General features: G+C 34.4%; 7 protein-coding genes across 13 annotated transcripts; 1 reads left to right on the forward strand and 6 right to left on the reverse strand.

The window, feature by feature from the left end:
• Positions 1–111: 111 nt before the first annotated feature.
• Positions 112–1,125, reverse strand: LOC109131287 (uncharacterized). Of its 2 annotated transcripts, none has more exons than XM_019242024.2 (3): positions 901–1,125; positions 553–782; positions 112–454 (listed from the first exon to the last, which is right to left on the reverse strand). In XM_019242024.2, exons 2-3 carry the CDS (start codon positions 688–690, stop codon positions 308–310), a joined length of 285 nt encoding a protein of 94 aa, XP_019097569.1. In that variant the 5' UTR covers positions 691–782; positions 901–1,125; the 3' UTR covers positions 112–307. The 2 variants fall into 2 exon arrangements, with proteins under 2 accessions (XP_019097569.1, XP_019097570.1); XM_019242025.2 differs by having other exon boundaries at positions 553–825; positions 901–1,077.
• A 1,552-nt stretch (positions 1,126–2,677) lies between these two features.
• LOC104778150 (protein disulfide isomerase-like 1-5) lies at positions 2,678–5,782 on the forward strand. The gene is made up of 12 exons (XM_010502525.2): positions 2,678–3,449; positions 3,548–3,677; positions 3,766–3,931; positions 4,032–4,150; positions 4,260–4,340; positions 4,427–4,516; positions 4,620–4,691; positions 4,788–4,856; positions 4,959–5,039; positions 5,136–5,270; positions 5,340–5,396; positions 5,514–5,782. The coding sequence occupies exons 1-12, from the start codon at positions 2,920–2,922 to the stop codon at positions 5,610–5,612; spliced, it is 1,629 nt and encodes a 542-aa protein (XP_010500827.1). The 5' UTR covers positions 2,678–2,919; the 3' UTR covers positions 5,613–5,782.
• On the reverse strand, positions 5,664–7,356 carry LOC104778149 (ras-related protein RABG3d). Its single transcript, XM_010502523.3, has 7 exons — positions 7,112–7,356; positions 6,981–7,007; positions 6,773–6,872; positions 6,417–6,563; positions 6,246–6,326; positions 6,006–6,151; positions 5,664–5,909 (listed from the first exon to the last, which is right to left on the reverse strand). The coding sequence occupies exons 1-7, from the start codon at positions 7,162–7,164 to the stop codon at positions 5,843–5,845; spliced, it is 621 nt and encodes a 206-aa protein (XP_010500825.1). The 5' UTR covers positions 7,165–7,356; the 3' UTR covers positions 5,664–5,842.
• A 456-nt stretch (positions 7,357–7,812) lies between these two features.
• Positions 7,813–10,327, reverse strand: LOC147947826 (proline-rich receptor-like protein kinase PERK15). Of its 3 annotated transcripts, none has more exons than XM_087507011.1 (8): positions 9,756–10,327; positions 9,310–9,666; positions 9,139–9,225; positions 8,993–9,063; positions 8,839–8,915; positions 8,588–8,738; positions 8,346–8,507; positions 7,813–8,215 (listed from the first exon to the last, which is right to left on the reverse strand). In XM_087507011.1, exons 1-8 carry the CDS (start codon positions 10,093–10,095, stop codon positions 8,192–8,194), a joined length of 1,269 nt encoding a protein of 422 aa, XP_087363137.1. In that variant the 5' UTR covers positions 10,096–10,327; the 3' UTR covers positions 7,813–8,191. The 3 variants fall into 3 exon arrangements, with proteins under 3 accessions (XP_087363137.1, XP_010500824.1, XP_010500823.1); XM_010502522.3 differs by having other exon boundaries at positions 7,813–8,272; XM_010502521.3 differs by having other exon boundaries at positions 7,813–8,276.
• Positions 10,328–11,275: 948 nt separating this feature from the next.
• On the reverse strand, positions 11,276–14,278 carry LOC104778147 (proline-rich receptor-like protein kinase PERK15). 4 transcript variants are annotated; one of them, XM_087507014.1, is made up of 9 exons: positions 13,687–14,278; positions 13,238–13,585; positions 13,077–13,163; positions 12,922–12,992; positions 12,761–12,837; positions 12,511–12,661; positions 12,278–12,439; positions 12,031–12,177; positions 11,276–11,521 (listed from the first exon to the last, which is right to left on the reverse strand). In XM_087507014.1, the coding sequence occupies exons 1-9, from the start codon at positions 13,874–13,876 to the stop codon at positions 11,501–11,503; spliced, it is 1,254 nt and encodes a 417-aa protein (XP_087363140.1). In that variant the 5' UTR covers positions 13,877–14,278; the 3' UTR covers positions 11,276–11,500. The 4 variants fall into 4 exon arrangements, 3 of the variants coding, with proteins under 3 accessions (XP_087363140.1, XP_087363138.1, XP_087363139.1); XR_015594577.1 differs by lacking the exon at positions 11,276–11,521 and having other exon boundaries at positions 11,603–12,177; positions 12,531–12,661; positions 13,687–14,265; XM_087507012.1 differs by lacking the exon at positions 11,276–11,521 and having other exon boundaries at positions 11,603–12,177.
• Positions 14,279–15,860: 1,582 nt separating this feature from the next.
• LOC104778151 (large ribosomal subunit protein eL37x) lies at positions 15,861–16,943 on the reverse strand. The gene is made up of 4 exons (XM_010502526.3): positions 16,834–16,943; positions 16,591–16,726; positions 16,190–16,291; positions 15,861–16,074 (listed from the first exon to the last, which is right to left on the reverse strand). The coding sequence occupies exons 1-4, from the start codon at positions 16,834–16,836 to the stop codon at positions 16,034–16,036; spliced, it is 282 nt and encodes a 93-aa protein (XP_010500828.1). The 5' UTR covers positions 16,837–16,943; the 3' UTR covers positions 15,861–16,033.
• Positions 16,944–19,146: 2,203 nt separating this feature from the next.
• On the reverse strand, positions 19,147–19,560 carry LOC147947827 (mRNA export factor GLE1-like). The gene has a single exon (XM_087507467.1). The coding sequence runs from the start codon at positions 19,558–19,560 to the stop codon at positions 19,147–19,149; it is 414 nt and encodes a 137-aa protein (XP_087363593.1).
• Between the last annotated feature and the right edge of the window lie 2,248 nt (positions 19,561–21,808).

Consider the following 21,808-nt stretch of genomic DNA (forward strand, 5'->3'; position numbering starts at 1 on the left):
TAAAAAAAAAAAAAATCAAATTATGCTAATGATGGATTAGTGTATTAACTTCTCTATTGAGGGTGGATTATTTTGTTCTTTTTTACTTTGTTGCATTCCAAAAATAGAATATATAGAAAAAATCTTGTGCATTACACTTTTATTGATCACAAAAGCAAACACATGTAACAAATAAAAGATCTCACATCATTGAATCAATTTCTACAGACTTAGAATTCAAACAAAGCTAGGAGCTTACAAATTTGATTTTCATAGAAACAAAAGGAGGAAAAAAATAAACATCCCCATGAATATTAGGGTTGTGTAATTAAGGAGTAGAAGCGCCTTTAAAGATGAGGAACTTAAGTTTCTCCAATTGAAAATAGATAAAAGTCCCTTGAGAATGTGTGAAGAAACACCCAAAATTTGATCCCACCACACACTGCCATCCACTCCCATATATCTCATCAAACTCCTGAATTCATCATCACACAACAAACAAAAATTAACCAATATGATTATGAGTTATGACTTAGAATTGGAGTTAAAGAAAAATGGTATACGTATACCAACCTTCTTGATGTGACCAGCAATGGCTTTACAGTCAAAGACATCATAAAGATCAAGAGCTTGAGACGCAAAAGCCATAGCTTGCATCTGCATCTTCACTGGCATATCTGAATCTTCCACCATTGCTTTGCCTTCCAACATCTTCTCAATCTCTATCTCTCTCTCTCTCTCAATAACTCAAAACGTTTTTCAGATTCTCTTGTGAGACAAGAAGACAAGGGAAAGCTCTGGATCTTTATAGACACAAAATGGGAAAAGATTCCTTCAAGATCTAATCTAATCAAGAAAACCCATACGAAGATAAATAATGTCTCCTCTTTTAGAAAAATTGTGTGGGAAAATGTGCCTAACCTTTTTCTTTGTCGTCTTCTCTTCACTCGGTTTAGATGTCAATTACTTCCTCACGGGTTCTTGGAATCAAAGTTCTTTCTCTCTTTTTTTGGATTCGAAGTTCTTTCAAGAACGATAAATATTAGTATAACTATCCAAAAAAGAAATGCACGAACGAGCGAGCAACAACTGTTCTTTAAATTTAGTCAAAAAAAGTTGATAATTTCTAAGATGACGGAACTGATTAAAGCCAAAATTTGATAATTGCAAGATTTTAAAAAGGAAATGGACAGTAAGGAAAATAGTATAATAAAAAAGGTGTAATGACATTTGAGTAAAAATATATGTGCCTCTCTCTTACGTGTATCCAAGTATTTTTGTCTTAGACCATTTAAATGGATAACGATGAAGAGGTGCATACTTAAATTAGTTAAACAGATAACATGTGAAAATCTGTGATTAGCTAACGCTTCCACAAAATTCGGAGAAATTGTCGATGTGGCATTTGGGTTCCACAAAATCTGTCATCTAACCCATTAAGAAAGTTGTTTCTTCATCTTAAAATTCTAAAAAAAAAAATTAATGCAAATGATGTGTTTGATTTTCTTATGACTTGTTAGATTATTGAATTAGGAAAAAAATGTAATTACCATGCTTAAGTTTTAGGGGCAAAAATAGATCTCTAAATTGAAGTTATTTTATAGCGGTCAAAACAAAAAAAAATTGAAGTGATTTTATAGTTTGGTTTATAAAGACAGTAATTTTTAGTTTAGTACAATACACTACCATCTCTATATACTTATTTAACCAATGTTGTTAAAAATTTAACCCTACATTTTTATATAGCTTTTAGGGCATCTCCAAGAGAAACTTCAAAAATGAAGTATGCAAACTTCAAAAATGAAGTATGAGACTTTTTTTTCTCCAAAAGTATACTTCATATATGAAGTTTTTAAAATAAGTATTTTGCACTATAGTCCTTATATTATTCATAATTACTTTAAAATCATAAAACTTTTATAAATAACTCTAAAACATACATTAAAATATTACACACAATATTAATTTATAAAACATTACATTTTTATTTAAAATTACATTAAGCCACAAATTATAAACTATTCAACTAAATTCTTTCCGTAATGTTCCCATATATGATCAATCAATGTATTGCGAAGGGATAAACGAGCTACATAATTTATAAGATACATAAATCTAGGGATTGAAAAGCAAAAAAAAAAAAGATGAAACTCCAAATTATGAAGTATTGAAGTATCTCATAGAGGACATAAAACTTCAAATTTGAAGAGATAGAGTATCTCTTGGAGATGCTCTTAGGAAAAAGGAAACAAAATCACTACCTCTAAAAGTATGTTTTAATCTTCATTCATCAATTTGTAATACCAAATCAAAAGTCAATTCACGTTTTGTTGGGTTGTTTTTTTTTTAATAGATTTTACTGAATTTATAATTAATGAATTTGATATTGCATTCAAACCAAAATATTAGTACCGATTATGGGTCAAAATCGGAATATAATACAACTAAATTAAATATATAATTTTATAAAATATATATGATAAATAAAATATTTATTATTATTTTGTAACAAACAAATCCAAATTTACGTAAATATTTGTCCGTACCGCGTGTGTCATTATCTACTCATAATGTATTGCCACAACTTTTTGAATAGATTAAAATGTTTTTTACTAAAATAAAATAAAATTCTTATATTTTAATTATTTATTATTATTTCAAACTTTCCATAACTAAAGTCTGAAATGTTTTATATATTATTCTTAGTAAAAAAATTTCACTATCTTCTTTTATCAATTTCTTTGTAAAAAATTTTACAAAATATTTTATTTTCTTTATTTTTGACTAACAACACATGTGGAGTCTTCCCGGCTCCCGCCGTTAAACCTGGTGAGATTTTAAAGCTTCTTTTTTTTTTTTTCATTTGACGACGATCTCTTCTCTTCTCCGATCAAACCCTCTTCAAATTCCGACGAAGAAAAAGAAAAACCCAAAATCGCAATGTCGTTAATTTCAAAACCCACTTCAAAAGTCTCCACCTTTACCTTCATCCTCCTCTTACTCCTCAGTTTCGTAATCATCGTCGCGTATTCATCACCGGACTCCAATGTCGAAGCGAAAGAACCCGGATCCGGATCCGGATCCGACGACGATCTTGAGCAGCTTCTAGCAGTAGACGAGCAATTACAAGAAGACCATAGACCTGAGCAACAATCTGAAGCCAAAACAGTGAGCAAAGCTCAGAGAATCGTACTCGAACTCAATGGTGACAACGCCAAACGAGTGATCGATGGGAACGAGTTCGTGATGGTTCTAGGTTACGCGCCTTGGTGTGCGAGAAGCGCGGAGCTTATGCCGAGATTCGCCGAGGCTGCGACGGCTTTGAAAGAGATTGGTAGTTCGATTTTGATGGCTAAGATCGATGGCGATAGGTATTCCAAGATCGCGTCTGAGTTTGAGATTAGGGGCTTCCCTACGCTTCTTCTCTTCGTTAATGGCTCTTCTCATACTTACAATGGTGGATCTTCTGCGTAAGTTATCCCCAATTTTGACTTCTTTGTTGTCAATTTCAATGTCTGAGGTTTGGATGAGAAAGTTCTGATTTTGAGGTTTATGAGATATGTTTCAGAGAGGATATAGTCATCTGGGTGCAAAAGAAGACTGGTGCACCAATCATTACGGTTAATACAGTTGATGAAGCTCAGAGCTTTCTGAAAAAGTATCATACTTTTGTACTTGGTCTGTTTGAGAAGCTTGAGGTATTTGGATACTGAAACTGTACATTTGAAATTGTGTAGACTTGTTTTGGAATGTAAGTGTTGATATCTGTGTTGTTCGTTTGCGTAGGGTTCTGAACATAACGAATTCGTTAAAGCTGCAAAATCAGACGACGAAATCCAGTTTGTAGAAACAAGCAATAGCGATGCTGCGAGACTTCTCTTTCCTGACCTTAAAACCAAAAATGGCTTCATTGGTCTGGTTAAAACTGAGGCTGAAAAGTATACTGTATATGGTAAGCTTGCTGCTGATTTGGAAGACCTCTCTTGTTATTATCATATCTTTTTTCTTCCTATATATATCTTGAGAAGCGGTAACACGAGTCTGCAATGCAGATGGATCTTACAAGATGGAGAAGATATTGGAGTTTCTAGGCAGCAACAAGTTTCCTTTGATTACAAAATTGACTGATACCAATACTGTTTGGGTTTACTCTAGTCCTGTTAAGCTTCAGGTTAGAAGCTTTTGTGATTTCATTTTGTATCTGCTACCAGTTTTAGTTGTACCGTTGTTTGCTTTTGGTTATGTTTTAATAATTCTGCTTTTTTTGCGTCTTTTGTTAGGTTATGCTCTTCTCCAAGGCTGATGATTTTCAGAAACTTGCTCAGCCTCTTGAAGATATTGCAAGAAAATTTAAATCGAAGGTAATTCTCTGATACTGAATTTTGAAAGACCAGACAGATTTAGTCTTTAGAATCTTATCTTTAACTGCTTATTCTTATTCTTGCAGCTGATGTTTATATATGTCGATATAACAAATGAGAACCTTGCAATGCCATTCTTGACCTTATTCGGAATAGAAGATGCAAATAAAACTGTTGTAAGTTTCAGATACTTGTTTCAGTCTGCGTGATTGACACTTTGTGATCTACTGATAATAAAGCTACAAACAGATGTGATTAATCTATTGTTTTCTTCGACAGGTTGCTGCTTTTGATAACAACCTGAACTCCAAGTATTTGCTTGAATCAGATCCAACACCAAACAATATAGAAGTACGAATTCGTTTCGCCTTTTCGACTTGTTCCTTTCAAATATTTATATACTGTGGTAACTGATTCATGTGATCCTCTTCTCGGTCTGCAATTTAGGAGTTTTGTTCAGGACTTGGTCATGGAGCTGTTTCACGTTACTATAGGTCAGAGCCAGTTCCAGATAATGTGAGTGTGACTTTTCATGTTCTTTTTGGGTTATATTATTGAGTTTGAAGAGACTTGGAACATATACAAGCTAAAGATTAAATAACCTGGTAAAATCTGCAGGAAGATGCAAGTGTAGTGACTGTGGTAGGAAAGACTTTTGATGAGTTGGTGTTGAACAGCCACGAGAATGTTCTTCTTGAGGTTAGTAATCCTGATTAGCCTCTCTACTAAACCAAACACTTTATACATTGACATCAACATTAAGAACATGGATCTTGTGGGGAAAACCGAAAACAGGTACATACACCGTGGTGTGTGAAGTGTGAGGCACTAAGCAAACAAGTCGAGAAATTGGCTAAGCATTTTAAAGGCTTTGAGAATCTTGTATTTGCAAGAATTGATGCATCTGCAAATGAGCATACTAAACTACAGGTGAATCAAAATCTTTCCCTGCAACAAAACTGGCAAGCCCGAGCTAATCTTATTGATTGTTGATGACAGGTCGATGATGAATATCCGATGATCTTGCTATACAAATCTGGTGAAAAGGAGAAACCAGTAAGAACCATTTTGAAAAAGCTCACTTTCTCTCAATCACTGTTCGACTTCATTACTTTTGTTTATGCTCAGTTATAAGCTCTCTACAAAGTGTAACTTACCCGTTTTGATCTGCAGTTAAAGCTATCAACGAAATTGAGCGCCAAGGACATGGCTGTTTTTATCAATGAAGAGTTGAAACCAAAGGATGGGTCTGCTGCTAAAGATGAATTGTAGTCAAGTTTGAGGAAATACAGACATAAGAGACAGAAAGATTATAGATGATAATTTTTGTAACACATTACATGATTTTGATTTTGATATCGTGTGGAACCCAGTTCGTTACAGTGTGTAACTCAATGAATATTGAAATTACATTTCCAGAAGTTATATTGTATGGTACAAAATCAAATGTGCCAAAGAAAAACGAAATGTAGGTATCCTCTGCAACAAACTTATGCTGGATTTTAGCATTCACACCCTGTTGATCTTTGTTGCTGACCTCCAGCAACATCAATGGTGTCAGGAAGGTACCTGACGAGACATCAGAAAAGAAAGTTACAAGATAAGACTTTAACGAATGAAGAAGTGATGCAAATTTGGCAGAAAGAAGTTAGTGTGTGTTCTTACGGTTCTTCTTCAGGTTCATTCTTGAAAGCATTTTTGGTTATGCATTCGAAAGCCGCATCCACGTTGAACCCTTCTTTGGCAGAAGTCTCAAAGTAAGGAATGTTTCCTTTAGACGCACACCATGCCTTTGCCTTCTTCTCAGAAACCTGACAATATGGGATAACTTCAGCATAACCAAACTCTATAGATACTCAAGAGTATTTCATGAAATGTGGATGAACAAGATAACGTCTCACTCACCACTCGGCTCTTGCCACCGTCAACATCAGTCTTGTTCCCCAACACGACAAAGGGGAAGTTTTCAGGATCTGAAGGACTAGCCTATACAATGAAACAATGAAGAGGATGAAACATCTTAGATACTCCCAACTTCTATATCAATGAACATGGTTAGAAGAAGGTTTATTATACCTGAATCAAGAACTCTTCCCTCCAGTTATTAAGATTATCAAAAGACTTCATAACATTGACATCATACACAAGAACACAACAATCCGCTCCTCTGTAAAACGCAACTCCCAAACTTTGGAATCTTTCTTGCCCAGCAGTATCCCAAATCTGTATACATCAAAACATTTTTAAACAGAAATATTTGTATCATTCTCCTAAGAAAACACCCACAAAGCAAGATTTTAACTTTTGCCTGCTTTAGAAACCCAAAAAGTTAGGAAACTAAAAAAGATCCAATCAGAATATTCCAAGAATCATAAAGAAATGTTTGAATCATTCAAACAAACAATAAAGAGACATAAGAACACAGATTGTACCTGTAAAGTGAAGATTCTGTCATCAATCTGAACCTCTTTAGTCAAAAAATCTGCTCCAATCGTTGCTTTGTACTGATTACTAAATTTGCGATTCACAAACCTAAACACAAAACCAAATCAATATTTTTTTATAAAAAAAAAGATTATTTTATCAAGACATTATAAGTAAAAGAGACAGACATATAGATCTAGATTTCAGAAAACATACTGATTCATCAACGAAGTCTTCCCAACTCTGTCCACGAAAACAGAACAAAGGGATCAAAATCTCAACCAATGAACAAATAAAATAATGTCAAATCTATGAAAAAGAAATCCAAGAGATGAGAAAATGTTTACCCGCTATCACCAAGAATGATAACCTTAAGAAGAACTCTACGGCGAGAAGACATTGATTGAAACTTTTAGGGATTTTTATTTTCCTTATCACCGAAGAAACTGTCTCTCTGTTTTTGTGTTTCAGGTTGAGAGAAAGCGAAATTGCAGAAGAAAATTAAAAAAAAATGGTTAATAAATAATATTCGCTAAATAACAGCAAGGTACACTATTTTAAATCTTTTTGTTTCCTACACTACCCTTCCTTTATTTAGTCATCTTCACTAATCTTATTCTATAACAAAAATAAAAATAAAAAGTAATTAGGTTTTACACTAAACAAATCTTGAAATGGTCTAATGGGTCTAATTATGTTTACTTTTTCACATATTCTTTAAGTACCATTTGACTAATGTAGTAATAATGTTCCTTTACACACCATGTTTTTAAATATAAATATATATATTGATGGGATTTCATTTACAAATTAACAAAGTCGTTAGTGTGTTCTTTTCTTCAAATTGCTATAGATAACCCAAAAAAAAAAAAAACCATGCTTTTTAAAAAAAATTGGTGTCATAGAGTACTCAAATTAATATCAAGGCCAAAAATAATAAAGAATCATAAATAATATCTTCACACCATATACTTAACAAAAAATCTCCAAAAAATAAATATTCACGTGCAAAAAAACAGGCAGTTTTGATTAGAGCCACACACATGAATTAAAAGTGAAAGCGCGTGTTTATGAATAATAAATGTGTTTACACTTTACACCTAAATAAAGTAAAATAAACCTACCCGCAGAATGCTCACTTAACTATTGGGACCTTTACTATTTGGCTAGTCTAAAATTGTCTAATACCAAAAGAAGAATCCTCTGTTTTTTAAGTTATATAGTATCGTTCGTTTTCTTCTCTGGTTCGATCTCTTGCGTTGTACGGTTGCCTTCGGTGATGCTAGAGGACCCTGACGGGTTCTGACCGTTGTCGCTAGTCAAACCGCTGCATTCGCTACTACCAAACGTCTGGCTTTCATATGCCATTTTCTTGAATTTCTTCAAGTCTTCTTTGTATTGTGTTGAGCTGTAATCCGAGCTCCCATCTAAGCTGTAAATAGTGCTGTGTCCTGGAGCAGATCCTTCCGTTAGGTCATCTAAAGATATGTTTCCTTCAAATGCTCGAACTATCTGCAAGTGTGTCCAAAGGAGCAATCACCACAAGTTTTTTAACTAGTTTTTCAGTTTGATATATAGTACCTGGCTCATTTTTGGGCGGCGTTTTGCTGAATGACGGACACTAGCAGCAGCGCAAGCAACCATTCTCGTCATTTCGCTGATATCAAACTCATGCTCTAATCTCGGGTCAACAAGACCGTCAAAGCTACCACCATTTAGAGCTTGTATCATCAAAGGTTTTGCCTATAACATGGACGTTAAATTTAGAAGCTAATTAAAAATTTGAGGTATGGTCCTAGTAAAGGTAAAACAAGATTACCAACCCAATCAACAATGCTATCATCATCTGCAAAAGGCTGCGAGTTATCAACAGGTCGACGCCCGGTTATCAATTCGAGAAGCACCACTCCAAACGAGAAAACATCTGATTTATCAGTGAGTTTCCCTGAAGAAGCATATTCAGGAGCCAAGTAACTGCATCACACAGTAAAACCATAAGAAATGAAGAAGTTCAAGAGACCGTTATAAGTTATTTATAATAAGATGATTGCGTAGAGAAAAGAGCGTTTCATACCCGAATGTACCCATAATCCGAGTGGAAACATGAGTATCAGTGTCTAAAGAAGACCTGGCGAGTCCAAAATCTGCTAACTGATGAAGAATCAAGTTCAACATTATTACTAGTTCTCTTGAAGAAATGTATAATCTTTACAAGTTCTTAAAAGTACCTTTGCCTCATAGCTATGGTCAATTAAAATATTTGCAGCCTTCACATCCCGGTGTATTGTTTTAGGTTTACCTGATACAAAACGAATCTATTTGACACCAAAAGATAAATAAAAACACTTCAGAAACAAGTTCGAACATTACTTACAGTCTTCATGTAAGTACGACAATCCTTTAGCTGCACCCAAAGCAATCTTCATCCTCTTTGTCCACTCCATTACAGGTCTCCCTTTCTCTACAAACATCACCATTGTTTTAAAACAAAACCCACACAAACCATACAATCATAACCATTAAACCAAGTTAAAGAGCTCATCACCGTGCAAATGAAACTCGAGAGTCTTGTTAGGCACAAACTCATAAACAAGCAATCTTCGAGAACCAGTAATACAATAACCAAGAAGAGAAACAAGATGCCTGTGATTAACTCTGCTAATAGTCTGTATCTCAGCTTGAAACTCGCGTTCGCCTTGTCCACTCCCAGCTTTAAGCTGCTTAATAGCAACCTCAGTTCCATCAGCAAGAACTCCTCTATGAACATAACCAAACCCACCTTGTCCAATAAGGTTACTGTCGGAGAAATCACTAGTTGCTTTAGACAAATCTTCATATGTAAACAAGTTCTGTCCAACCTCTGATGAACTACTTTGTTGGTTCCATTGTTGAAGATTACTACCTGAATAAGAAACAGAGGAATCGAATATTTAATATAAAAAGATTGGATTTTTAAGAGAATTAAAGAAACCCTAAAGTTAAAAAAGATACCTTTGGGATCTAGTGAGTCTCCTCCATTAATGGCAGCTTCAGCATCTCTTCTCATCTTCTTCTTCTTCTTCTTTATTTTATAGAAACAAACGAAGATACAAACTCCGATTAGAACAAGCGTAGCTCCAAAAACTGCTCCAGTGATTAGTATAGCTAATGCTGTTTTCCCCAATCTTCCATCGTCTGATGACTCAATCGTTAAAGGAGGCGGCGAAAAAGGTCCGATGATGGATGGCTGAGACGGAGTTGTGGTTGTTGTGTTTGGATTGGTGGAAGGAAACACTGGGTCCGGTGGGAATTGGACGGAAGGGATAGTGTTGTTTGACGGAGACGATGACATTATTAGATAGGAAGAAGAAGAAGATGATGATTATGGTTTTGGTTTCAGGGTTTTTTTTTCACATGGAGGAAGAAGAAGAAGGAAGAAAGGGACATGTGGTAGGTTCCCACTTCTTCTTCTTCTTCTTGCAGTGTTTAATTCTCTCTGTCACTCTGTTTCTTAACTTTACCAAACCATTAAAATAAAAAACAACTCTTTCTTACATCTTTTGTTTTTCATTTTCAGAACTATCACTAAAATCAAAAATAAATTTTAAATTTGACACAAAAGAAATCTATTGAAATGTTAATTTTTTACGGTAGATTTTTTTATTTTGTTATATAAAAAATACAATATAATTAAAACTCTGCATAATATATATTATCTTAATTTTGGATTATTTGGAATATGGTGTTAAACATCAAATTAGTAGATATGAGGGTTTAATTTATTTTCTATTAACTAAATAAATTTTAAATTTCAGCTTGGTATATATTTATTTAATACAATCCAAAAATAAGCTTCGATTTTTCCAATGCAGAGGAAAATTTGCCAATATTTTTTTATGGTTATTCTTTACTTTTCTTATATGTAATATTATGTTAGTTTTAGAAAATCGAGACATGGTTTATGCCATTATGATTTAAGAGTGTTTTTCTACATTAAATTTAACTTTTTAACTTAATAATATAATGATCTAATTTTCTATTTTTTTTTTTTTTTGTCAACCAAACATTAAACTAAAAATGAATACCAAAATTGGTTGTCCAAACTCCAAACTGGTGGAAAAAAGTTTACAAAAAGAATTTCTGAATATATAGTATGCAAAGAACGGACAAAGCAGTCCACACTCAATTTTGACTCACACGGGATCCTGGTCAGGGAGAATGATGGGTACAAAGATCTGAACAAGCTGGAGTCTTATAATAGATTGGAGAAAGTTGGTCACTCATCATAATTTTGCACCATCACAATTAACTCTGCGCGATCCATCTCTGGCAGACAGTTCCCCGAGCAAGAATCAAGTCCATGGCCAAATCAAGGCTTGAAGCTCGGAATGAAGGAGGGATGGTGCAAAATCCTAACTTTCTTTTTTGACAGCTTATTATGACATATTTGTTGTAAAATATAGTTAAAACGATTTAAATCAATTTCAACTATTTGTCCAACGCTTTTTTTATACCTACACTTCAATACTCTGTAAATAGCAACGTTAATCGTGTTAAAGTATAAATTTGCTACCTAAATTATATAAAATGTTATCAATTTCAACATATGTCCGAACGGTGTTAGGTTGGAGTTTAACAATACTGAATCAGACAACTCGTGGCGTCTACGCGACAATGAAATTGACTAAAACGATATCGTTTTAGTTCACAACAATCCGCTCCTCTATAAAAAGCGACTCCAAACTCTGGAATCTTTCTTACCCAGCAGTATCCCAAATCTGTATAATGAATGTATTTAAGAGATTCAAAAGAGAGTATCTTGTTCATAATAAATAACACACATAACCTAGTATGCACAATTCACAAAGCAAGATTTTAACTTTGACTGAATTATAGATAGACTCAAAAAGTTAGGAACCTGAAAGATCCAATCACAATATTCCGAGAATCATATAAAATGTTTGTATCATTCAAGCAAACAATAAAGAGACACAAACACATAGATTGCACCTGTAAAGTGAAGATTCTGTCATCAATTTGAACCTCTTTAGTTAAAAAATCTGCTCCAATCGTTGCTTTATACTGATTACTAAATTTGCGATTCACAAACCTAAAACACGAAACCTCTAATCAATACTAATTACTAATTACTAGTTTATAGGTTTATAGACACTAAAGAAATCTTCAAATGGGTCTAATTATGTAACGGTCTAATGGGTCTACTAATTATGTTTACTTTTTCAAATATTTTTTAAGTGCTACTACCAAACGTCTGGCTTTCATATACCATTTTCTTGAATATCTCCAAGTGTTCTTTGTATTGTGTTGAGCTGTAATCTAAGCTCTCATCTAAGCTGTAAATAGTGCTGTGTCCTGGAGCAGATCCTTCGGTTAGTCCATCTACAGGTGTATTTCCTTCAAATGCTCGAACTATCTGCAAGTGTCCAAAGAGCAATAACCACATGTTTCTGTTTATTTTTATCCTAGTTTGAGGTGAAAAATGTTGCCAAAAAGTTTTCAGTTTGAAATAGTACCTGGCTCATTTTTGGGCGGCGTTTTGCTGAATGACGGACACAAGCAGCAGCGCAAGCAACCATTCTCTTCATTTCGCTGATATCAAAGTCATGCTCTAATCTCGGGTCAACAAGACCGTCAAAGCTACCATCATTTAGAGCTTGTATCATCAAAGGTTTTGCCTATAGCATGGAGGTTAAACTTAGAAGATTATTAAAAAAGTTGAGGGTTTGATGCTAATAAAAGTACTAACCCAATCAACAATGCTTTCACCATCTGCAAAAGGCTGCGAATTATGAATAGGTCGGCGCCCGGTTATCAGTTCGAGAAGCACCACTCCAAACGAGAAAACATCTGATTTGTCAGTGAGTTTTCCTGAAGAAGCATATTCAGGAGCCAAGTAACTGCATCACACAATAAAACCATAGGAAAAAAAAAGGTCAAGATAGCGTTATAATTTGTTTATAATTTGATGATAACGTAGAGAAAAGAGCGTTTCATACCCGAATGTTCCCATAATCCGAGTGGTAACATGAGTTTCAGTGTCTAAAGAAGTCCTGGCGAGTCCAAAATCTGCTAACTGATGAAGCATCAAGTTCAACATTATTAGTAGAAATCTTGAAGAAATTAATGTATAATCGTTAAAAGTTTTTATAGAGAGTACCATTGCCTCGTAGCTATGGTCAATTAGAATATTTGCAGCCTTCACATCCCGGTGTATTGTTTTAGGTTTACCTGATACGAAACGAATCTCTTTGTCAAATTGACACCAAAGGACCCAAAAGAAAAACATCAGAAACAAATGTGAATATTACTTACAATCTTCATGTAAGTATGACAATCCTTTAGCTGCACCCAAAGCAATCTTCATCCTCTTTGTCCACTCCAGTACAGGTCTCCCTTTCTCTACAAACATCAAAACATAAGCCACACAAACCATATATATCATCATAACCATGAGCCAAAGTCAAAGAGGTCACCGTGCAAATGAAACTCGAGAGTCTTGTTAGGCACAAACTCATAAGCAAGCAGTCTTAGAGAACCAGTTATACAATAACCAAGAAGAGAAACAAGATGCCTGTGATGAACTCTACTAATAGTCTGTATCTCGGCTTGAAACTCGCGTTCGCCTTGTCCACTCCCAACTTTAAGCTGCTTAATAGCAACCTCAGTTCCATCAACAAGAACTCCTCTGTGAACATAACCAAACCCACCTTGTCCAATAAGGTTACTGTCGGAGAAATCACTAGTTGCTCTAGACAAATCTTCATACGTAAACAAGTTGTGTCCGATCACTGATGAACTACTCCTTTGCTGAAGATTATTAACTGAATAAGAAACAGAGGAATTGAATATTAAGTTTTTAAAATTTAAAAGATTGTTTTTTTTTAATGAGAATTAAAGAAACCCTAAAGTTAAAAAAAGATACCTGTGGGATCTAGTGAGTCTCCTCCATTAATGGCAGCTTCAGCATCTCTTCTCATGGCAGCTTCAGCATCTCTTCTCATCTTCCTCTTCTTTCTTTTACAGCAACATACGATACAAAGTACGATTATAAAAAGCGTGGCTCCAGTGATTAGAGTGATTAGAATAGTGATTAGAATAGGTACTACATCCATTTGTTTCCTTCTAATGACAAAAAATGAGACACCAATGATTAGAACAAGCGTAGCTCCAATGATTAGAATAGACCCTTTCACTAACGGAGGAGGCTAAGAAGGTCCGGTGATGGAGGGCTGAGACGGAGTTGTTGTTGTGTTTGGATTGGTGAAAGGAAACACGGGCTCCGGTGGGAATTAGACGGAAGAGATAGTGCTGTTGTTGTTCGACTGAGATGATGACATTAAATGATTTTGGTTTCAGGGTTTTTTCTTTTTTTTTTTTTCACATGGGGGAAGTGAGAAAGGACGAGGAAGAAGACGAAGAAGAAAGAGACATGTAGTAGGTTCCACCAGTGGTAGTGACTAGTGAGATTCTTCTTCTTCCAGTGTGTCTAATTCTCTTTGTCACTCTGTTTCCTTAAGTTACCAACCATTATTTAATTTAAAATAAACAACTAAATAGCAAATTCTTTTTTCTTTTACTTTTGTTTTATTCATTTTCATAAAAATCAAATAAATGTTAAATTACTATATAATCAAAACTCCTAATAGAAAAATGTTTCTTAAAACTGTTCATAATATATAGTTTATGGATTATCCAAACAGTAATTAAATTAAAAGATATGATTTTTTTTTTACTGACTAAATCAATTAACCAGCTAAAAACTCACAAGTTCAACTAGTTTCAAATGTGAATCAATCTGATGGAACAAAAAATAATCCCATTCTAATTTTAATACGACATGTTCAAATTTTCTAGCGTAGAGGAAAATTGTTGTCATGCAGACTCAAATTCGGAACCTAATTTTGAACATAATTTAGATGGTTATTCTTATAACTAAAATATTTGTGGTTGTCTTATGTAAATGTAAGTATATGGTAATTTTATACTATTGTAAACACGACTACACATTATTCAGAGAAAAAAAGAAAACACGACTACACAAGTATGTTCACATTGTCTGTCTTTTTTTTTTTTTGACAATTTCTGTCTTTTCTTTTTCTATAAAGGTAAAAGGGATGAAAGCGCCAAAGAAAGATATGAACGCGCACATACCTACCTTATCTCTCCCTTAATCACCAACTGTTCTATCTAATTGTCATTCTCCTTCTATTTTATTAACCAAAGATATGACCGCACATACCCCATTTATTAACCAAAGATATGAACGCAGATACTCCCAAATTTGTTTATGTTAATTTGTTAGTGATTTTACAATTTAACTTGGTAGGGTACGGACGACTAATCTTGAATGCAACAATAGTCGATAGAAGCAATTATCATGACCCATCTACAATATTTGTTCTTTATTTTACGGATGAAAAATAAAGAACAAATCAAATTCTTTCATCCAACAAAATATTTTTGTTTTCAAGACAAAATAGGTGAAATATGGAAAACAAAACAAAACCAAAATAATAAATAGTAATTTATTTATAAGAAAACAAAACAAAAACAAAAATGAAGACGTGAAGGTCTTTTCTCTTGACTCCTTGTGCTACTGAGTAAGAGTAGATCGACCGCAAATAGCTCTGGGTGACAGAGATGAGTCGCTGGTGCCTACAAGACAGAGAAGATGATGGAGTATGCTACTCTAAAAAAATTCTAGATTTTGCATGCAACCTCGAGATATTTTAATGATAATTTTCAGCTGTGAGTTCTAGTGTCGGATTATACATTTTACAAACAACCTAACTAGACAGATATTGCAAGTAACTCTGATTAATTATGAATGTGAGCGAGCCTAAGAATACGGAACTGAAAGAAGCGCCATATGACTTTCTCAAACAGAGGAACTCTGCAATTATTTTTCAATACATAAAAAAAGAAAAGAAATTACTCAAAATATAATTTATGGGACATGAGTAAACACCTAAATCTTGGTCAGTTTTTTACAAGCAAATTACGTTGGCCAGATGGACACAATTGGTGAAGAACCATAACGATTAGTGAAAACATGAACTACAATAACAACAGAATTAAAAGACTTGCAAATCGAAATCTCATCCAAGTCCAAAACTTGATAAAAAAAGCAAAGAGCACACAAAAAGATAGTCATGATCAGGTACTTGATAATAATAATAATAATAATCTTTCGAATAAACAAACTCAGAGCAAGCCAAAATCTAAGTTTAACAACAAACAAACTCTCCACTTGATGCTCAAAAACCAGTTTAAGCTGCTGCTGCCTTGACTCTTGGCTTGGCTTCGGTACCTAATCCAAGACAAAAATGCACAACAAATTCAAGATAGTAGTAAAGACCAGCTTCTTAAGTGTGAATTAAAAAGAAACAGTCGAATATATATATAAAAAAAAAAAGGATGAGTACCTTCTCTGAAACCGGTCTTGAACCTGCGAGGAACATTGCGAAGATACCTCATCCTTCCAGTTCCAGTAGTCTTTCTACGGATTGCCTTCACACTCCAGTTGTCTAACAACATAACACACAAACACATCAATCAGTACTATCCCACAAAAATGGCACATTACAAAACCTAAATATAATTGAGAAGCTTCACAAGATGTGTCCAAACACAAAGTGATTCATAGTGTTTTCAATCATACTCAACAAATCACAATTCCAAAGGAAACTACTACAAATTCAGTAGAATGATTTCAATCCATAACAAAAACCTAATGACTAAACCCTAATTCTGATTAGATCCATATCTCAATACAAAGCAAATGATAGCGAGAGAGAGAGAGAGAGAGAAGAGAAGAGAAACGTACAGGTCCTCTTGCGAGCGGCGGGGTAAGCACAAGCAGAGCAACGACTCTTCTGGATGTGGAAACTACGACGGCCACATCTTACACAGAGTGTATGACTCTTATTCCTTCTCTTTCCGAAACTTCCCGTTCCCTTTCCCTGAGAATCTCAAAAACAAAAACAACATCGCATCAGTGAAATGAAGAGATCAAGGAAGCAACAAAGATATGAAATAGAGATAGAGAGAGGATCGTAGATCAATCTACCATTGGAGCTAAATGCGAGTTTCCAGATGAATCAAAAAAAACCTTGAGGGTTCCGGCTTCAGAGAAGGAAGTGACGACGCTAGGTCAAACAAAACTTTATATAAAGCTAGGGTTTCTTCTTTTTATATATTAGGGTTGTGAATTTTGTGTTACTGGATTGGTTTTGGCCCATGGGCCTTTAAGTTTTATTAAGCCTCTTTGTGTTTGGCCCTTTTGCGAAAGATTAAAACCGGAAACGATTTGTTTTTTTTTTTATTCGTTTGGAATAATAATTCTATTTAGGAAATTGTGGTTTTTGATTCTCAAATTTCAAGACTGAAAATGTAAAAAGTGAATACTTGGGGAGCAATTTATTCCATAAATGTGATTTTGTTCTCCAAGTATCAATAAATGCCTTTTTTTGGTCTCCAAGTATCGTCAACAGAAGGTTTGATTTTGGATGCGATAGAGAGAGTCATAAACCTAGCTAGCTTCTTCTTCTCAACTTCAAGAAACAAGAGAAAGTTTTAATCAATCGTTCCTCGTTCATGGTACATTTTTCTCTCTTTTTTTGCCTTCATTACTTTTACAAAAACAGTTTGTGTAATAATAATACACCGTGAAAACAGAACAATAGCAAGTCGATGTTATATATATAAGAATTTGATCAACCTTGTTTATGATGGCTTTTAATTTCTTGTCTTGTTTAATTAGGTGACTGTCCCATTACTTGATTCATCGGTGAAACTAGTGGCTGCGGTGACGGCTCAACCGGTAGCCTCTGTCTCCAACTTACTCTTCTACAGTGGTCTTCTTCCCCGGAATCTTCAATTAGAAAGACTAACCGGCCGTGAATTTGTAATCGATGACGATGATTATCTTGTCCAATTTATCGTATCTTTCCTAAAATGTTTCTGTTAGTTTTCTATTTTTATAATGTTAAAGAAATTACATCAATTGCACTTTAAAAATATTCTTTTAGAAATTTTAAAAAAAAAAACATTTGAACCAACATAAAAACAAAATAATCACCATTGAAAACAATGGGAAACACCTAAGTTCAGGTTGTAAAATCAAGTAATATAAGATTTTCGACCTCCTTTGGACCTTTGAGTCAGGACTCAGGACATCAACAGAGTGTTTTCCTGCAAAACCAGGAACAAACATTTGTTTGTTTGGTGTGACCCTACAGAGAAACAGCAGAGAGACTCAACAAAGTTTGACATTAAAGCATGGATCGTTGCTAGTGATGAGGAGATACACACTCAAAGGTGCCAAAGCGTGCAAAGGCAGAGGGCACTCGTATCAACCTCACCTTAAGGCTTGTTTTGTAATCCTAGGCACCATAGACAAGAAGGTTGGCTTGATTTTGATCTCCATTCACATTGACTAGGCGTATCTTCTTATTAAGTCTGTATAAACACTAATCGCTGTATACATTTCAAGAAGCTGTACTAAATTGCAGGGTGAAATTGTCGAGGAAGAGTGGCAGACGCCTCTTTGTTAAGCAACATGACGCTTCATTAAGTAAGCCATGTCTCAGCCTTCATCTCTTTGTTATCTTCTTCAAGCGGGAAATATTATGACAACCAAAAAAAAAAAAAAATCGGTGTTGAATTAACATATACTTAATTAAGCTTACCTAGGATTAAGACATCAAAATATTGTAAACCACTTCATCACTGAAGAGTGAAGAAGTAACTTAGCAATAAGGAATCCACAGTGAGAACTGAGAACAATGCACTTTAAATCCATCTAATTAATTCATAAAGTATTATTGTTGCGCATCACATAAACCTGATAGATCTAGCAGACCTAAGCTTCTCTAAGAATCAGATGTAAACAAACAACACGGAAAAAAAAACTCAATTGTATCAATCATTCTAAACAAGTCAGAGAAGACATTACTCAATCAATAGTGTGTGAACACCATATATAGTAAAAGCACACACAACTATACGACCTTCCAGAACAAAATTCAGCTGACATATAGTTTACCTACACAGCTAAACGGCTACACTGAAACGAAACACGTAAAAATTATTATACCACTCACACTTGAATGGTTTTCCAATCAAAAACACTTACAAAATTTCATATTAGTTTAAAGGAATAAAGATCCTACCAAGTACAGAAATTAGATATAAACAAACACAGAAAACCTCATTGTATCAATCATTCTACACTAGTCAGAGAACTTCAATCATTGCAGAGGGAGAAGTCTCAATCATTCTCGTTCAAGATCTCTATTGCAGAGGGAGAAGTCTCAATCTCATTCACTAACTCCGTTTCAAAAACTGATACTTCATTCATAATATCTTCATTAACTTCGGTTTAATCGTTGTTGATCATCTCGTATAGAGCACTCTCAGCCAGACCCATCTTATTCATCATATACTGATCAAGTTCACGGTCAATCTCATCATCACTCAAGTATAGCTCATAGGTACAAATATGAGTACGATCTTCTTCGTCCTCTACATCTTCAAATCCTCTGCCTCTCCTTCCCGTCCGCAAGGTTGTTGTTTTCTCAGTACTAAATGGCTGGGGAAGCTTTGAAGAGGCTTTGACCTTCTTTTCCACAGATTCGATCTCACAGACAAAGCTATCGAAGGTGGCTTTGAGATTCTTTTCGAAAGAATCGATCTCATATAGCAACCTATCGAAGGTCGTTCCTTTAGTAGGTTCAGGGTTAATGCTAATCCCATCGATGCTTTTGGGACAACGAGTTTCCGAAACAATTGCCATTATCAGAACAACAAGTTGGTTTGCTTATAAAATTTTTGTGTCTCTCTTTAGGTTATTTTGGTTCTCTTTGTTATTATGATTTCGAGTTTTCAACTGGCAAGAGCTTTATTTATAGATTTCTGAGTTGAAACCAAAAAAAAAAAAAAATTGATAAGTTTTCTTGCGATTTCCTTTTTCTTTCGTTTCCATTTTTCTTGAGTTTTTCCCTCTTTTCTTGAATTTTCCATGTATATATTTTTTTCTTTTTATAGTTTCCTCTTCTTTTTTTTAAAACGATATATTCCAACAAATTATTTTATTGTGTTATTGTTAAGATTTTACTGATTTTGAAATAGATTCCTCTGGATTTTCTTACTATGTCAACGATTTGATCCCTCTTTTTACAGTTGATTGTTTTAACTTTTTTTTTTTTGAAAGAACTAATTTCATAATCTGTTAGACTCTCTCTTTCGTATCTGTTTACCACAAATGAATCTACATATACTCATTTTTTCAAGTAAGGAGTCAAACGGCAAACCAAATACACTTAAGTGATTACCAATTGTATGTTGTTATGTGTTGTGTTTAGTGGATGTTTAAGATCTCAGAAGGACCAAAGAATATACAACTTTGTGCTGGTTAGCCCTGGGCAAAAAATCCGGATCCGATAACCCGAACCGGAACCGACCCAAAAAATCCGCGGGTATCGGTTCGGTTTCGGGTTTTACCCGATACCCGAACAGATAAACCGAAAACCCGAACAGATAAACCGAAAACCCGAAACTTTTAATTAAGAGGGAAAAATTTTAGGGTTCACTTCATTCAATTGCATCGTCCTTTCATCTTCTTCCTCGATACTCGACTCCCTCTTTCAATTTTTTCCAACCTTTTATATGAAACCAGATAAAATCGAAAACACAAAGCTGGAAACTATAAATAAGATCTGTGTTCCTTCTGCTTCTTCTCCACCTTCTGCGTTGTCGAGAATCCAATAAGAGGTAAGGTTTACTACTTTACTTTGTAGTTTGTACTTCGATAGTTCGAGATTATAGTTGTGTATTAGTATATTTGCTAATTTTGCTTGTCTGAAAATCGAGCTTTAGGTTCTGGGTCTTGGGTTTTGATTATCTTGGGGCATTTTGTTTTAGGATTAGTCAGATTAGGGTTTCAATATATTGAATCGATCTCATCTCCTTTTAAAATTTGATGATTTTGATCCAGTTCAATCTATTTGGATGTGTTTATTACTGGGTTCGTTTCATAATCGTCAATTTTGGTCATTTGGTGTTTGAAATTTTGGCTTCTTAGTTCTTACCCATTTTTTCAAATAGTTGATAAATGAGAAATAGCAGTGCTAATGTAGAAGAAAGAACAATTTTTTGAAATCGAAATTGTCTAGTGTAGAGCCCATTGTCTTAGTTATGAAATTGCCAAGGTATTGTTGTGATTTGTTAATTGATTCTTGTATAGTGTTTGCTAGTTTTATATATTATGAGTTTTTTTTCTAAACTGAAATTTGTCTAGATATTAACTCGTAAGGATGATTTCATTATAAAGATGATTTTGTGATGTGTTTTCTAGAATCTAGATTATGAATTTCTGTCTTTTGAGTTCTAAGTTCTAACAAAGGGTTGCTTTTGAATGTTTAATGTAGATGGCGTCTTGTGGTAATCCAACAAGGAGAGACAATGATCCGATGGAGGTTGAAAGTGAAACTGACGATGATGAATTAGAGGGGACATACAATGATGAGGCTGAGACACCTATATCTGGTAAGACGGGTAAGAAAAAAGGAAAAGAATCTGAAGGAGTTAAGGCAAGAAATAAGGAAAGGTCATATGTTTGGCAACATTTCACTAGAGTTGAAAACAAGAAAAACAAGTGTAGTTGCAATTATTGTGGAAGAGAGTTGGGTTGTGCAACCAAGTCTGGAACCTCTACTCTGAGGAAACATGTTGAAAAAATATGCAAGGCATATAAGGTATGGCTAAGTGCTAACAAAGATAATGTTCAGTCTGTTATAACTTTTGCTGGTGTTGGTGGTAATATTAGAGTGAGTAAGGTCAGTGAGGCATTGTTTAGAGAAGCTACTAATGAAATGTTGATTCTAGCTGAGTTACCACTAGCTTTCGTTGAGTCCTTAGCTTGGAGGCATTTTTGTTCTAAAGTTCAGCTGTATAAACCACATTCTAGGAGAACGGCTACAAGAGATATTGTCGAGATTTATGTGAAGAAGAAGGCTCTGATGAAAAAGATTATTGAGCACAAC

The sequence above is a fragment of the Camelina sativa genome, chromosome 3 (genome assembly GCF_030686135.1).
Source record: "Camelina sativa cultivar CO46 ecotype springtype chromosome 3, ASM3068613v1".
In the NCBI taxonomy this organism is placed as follows: Eukaryota; Viridiplantae; Streptophyta; class Magnoliopsida; order Brassicales; family Brassicaceae; genus Camelina; species Camelina sativa.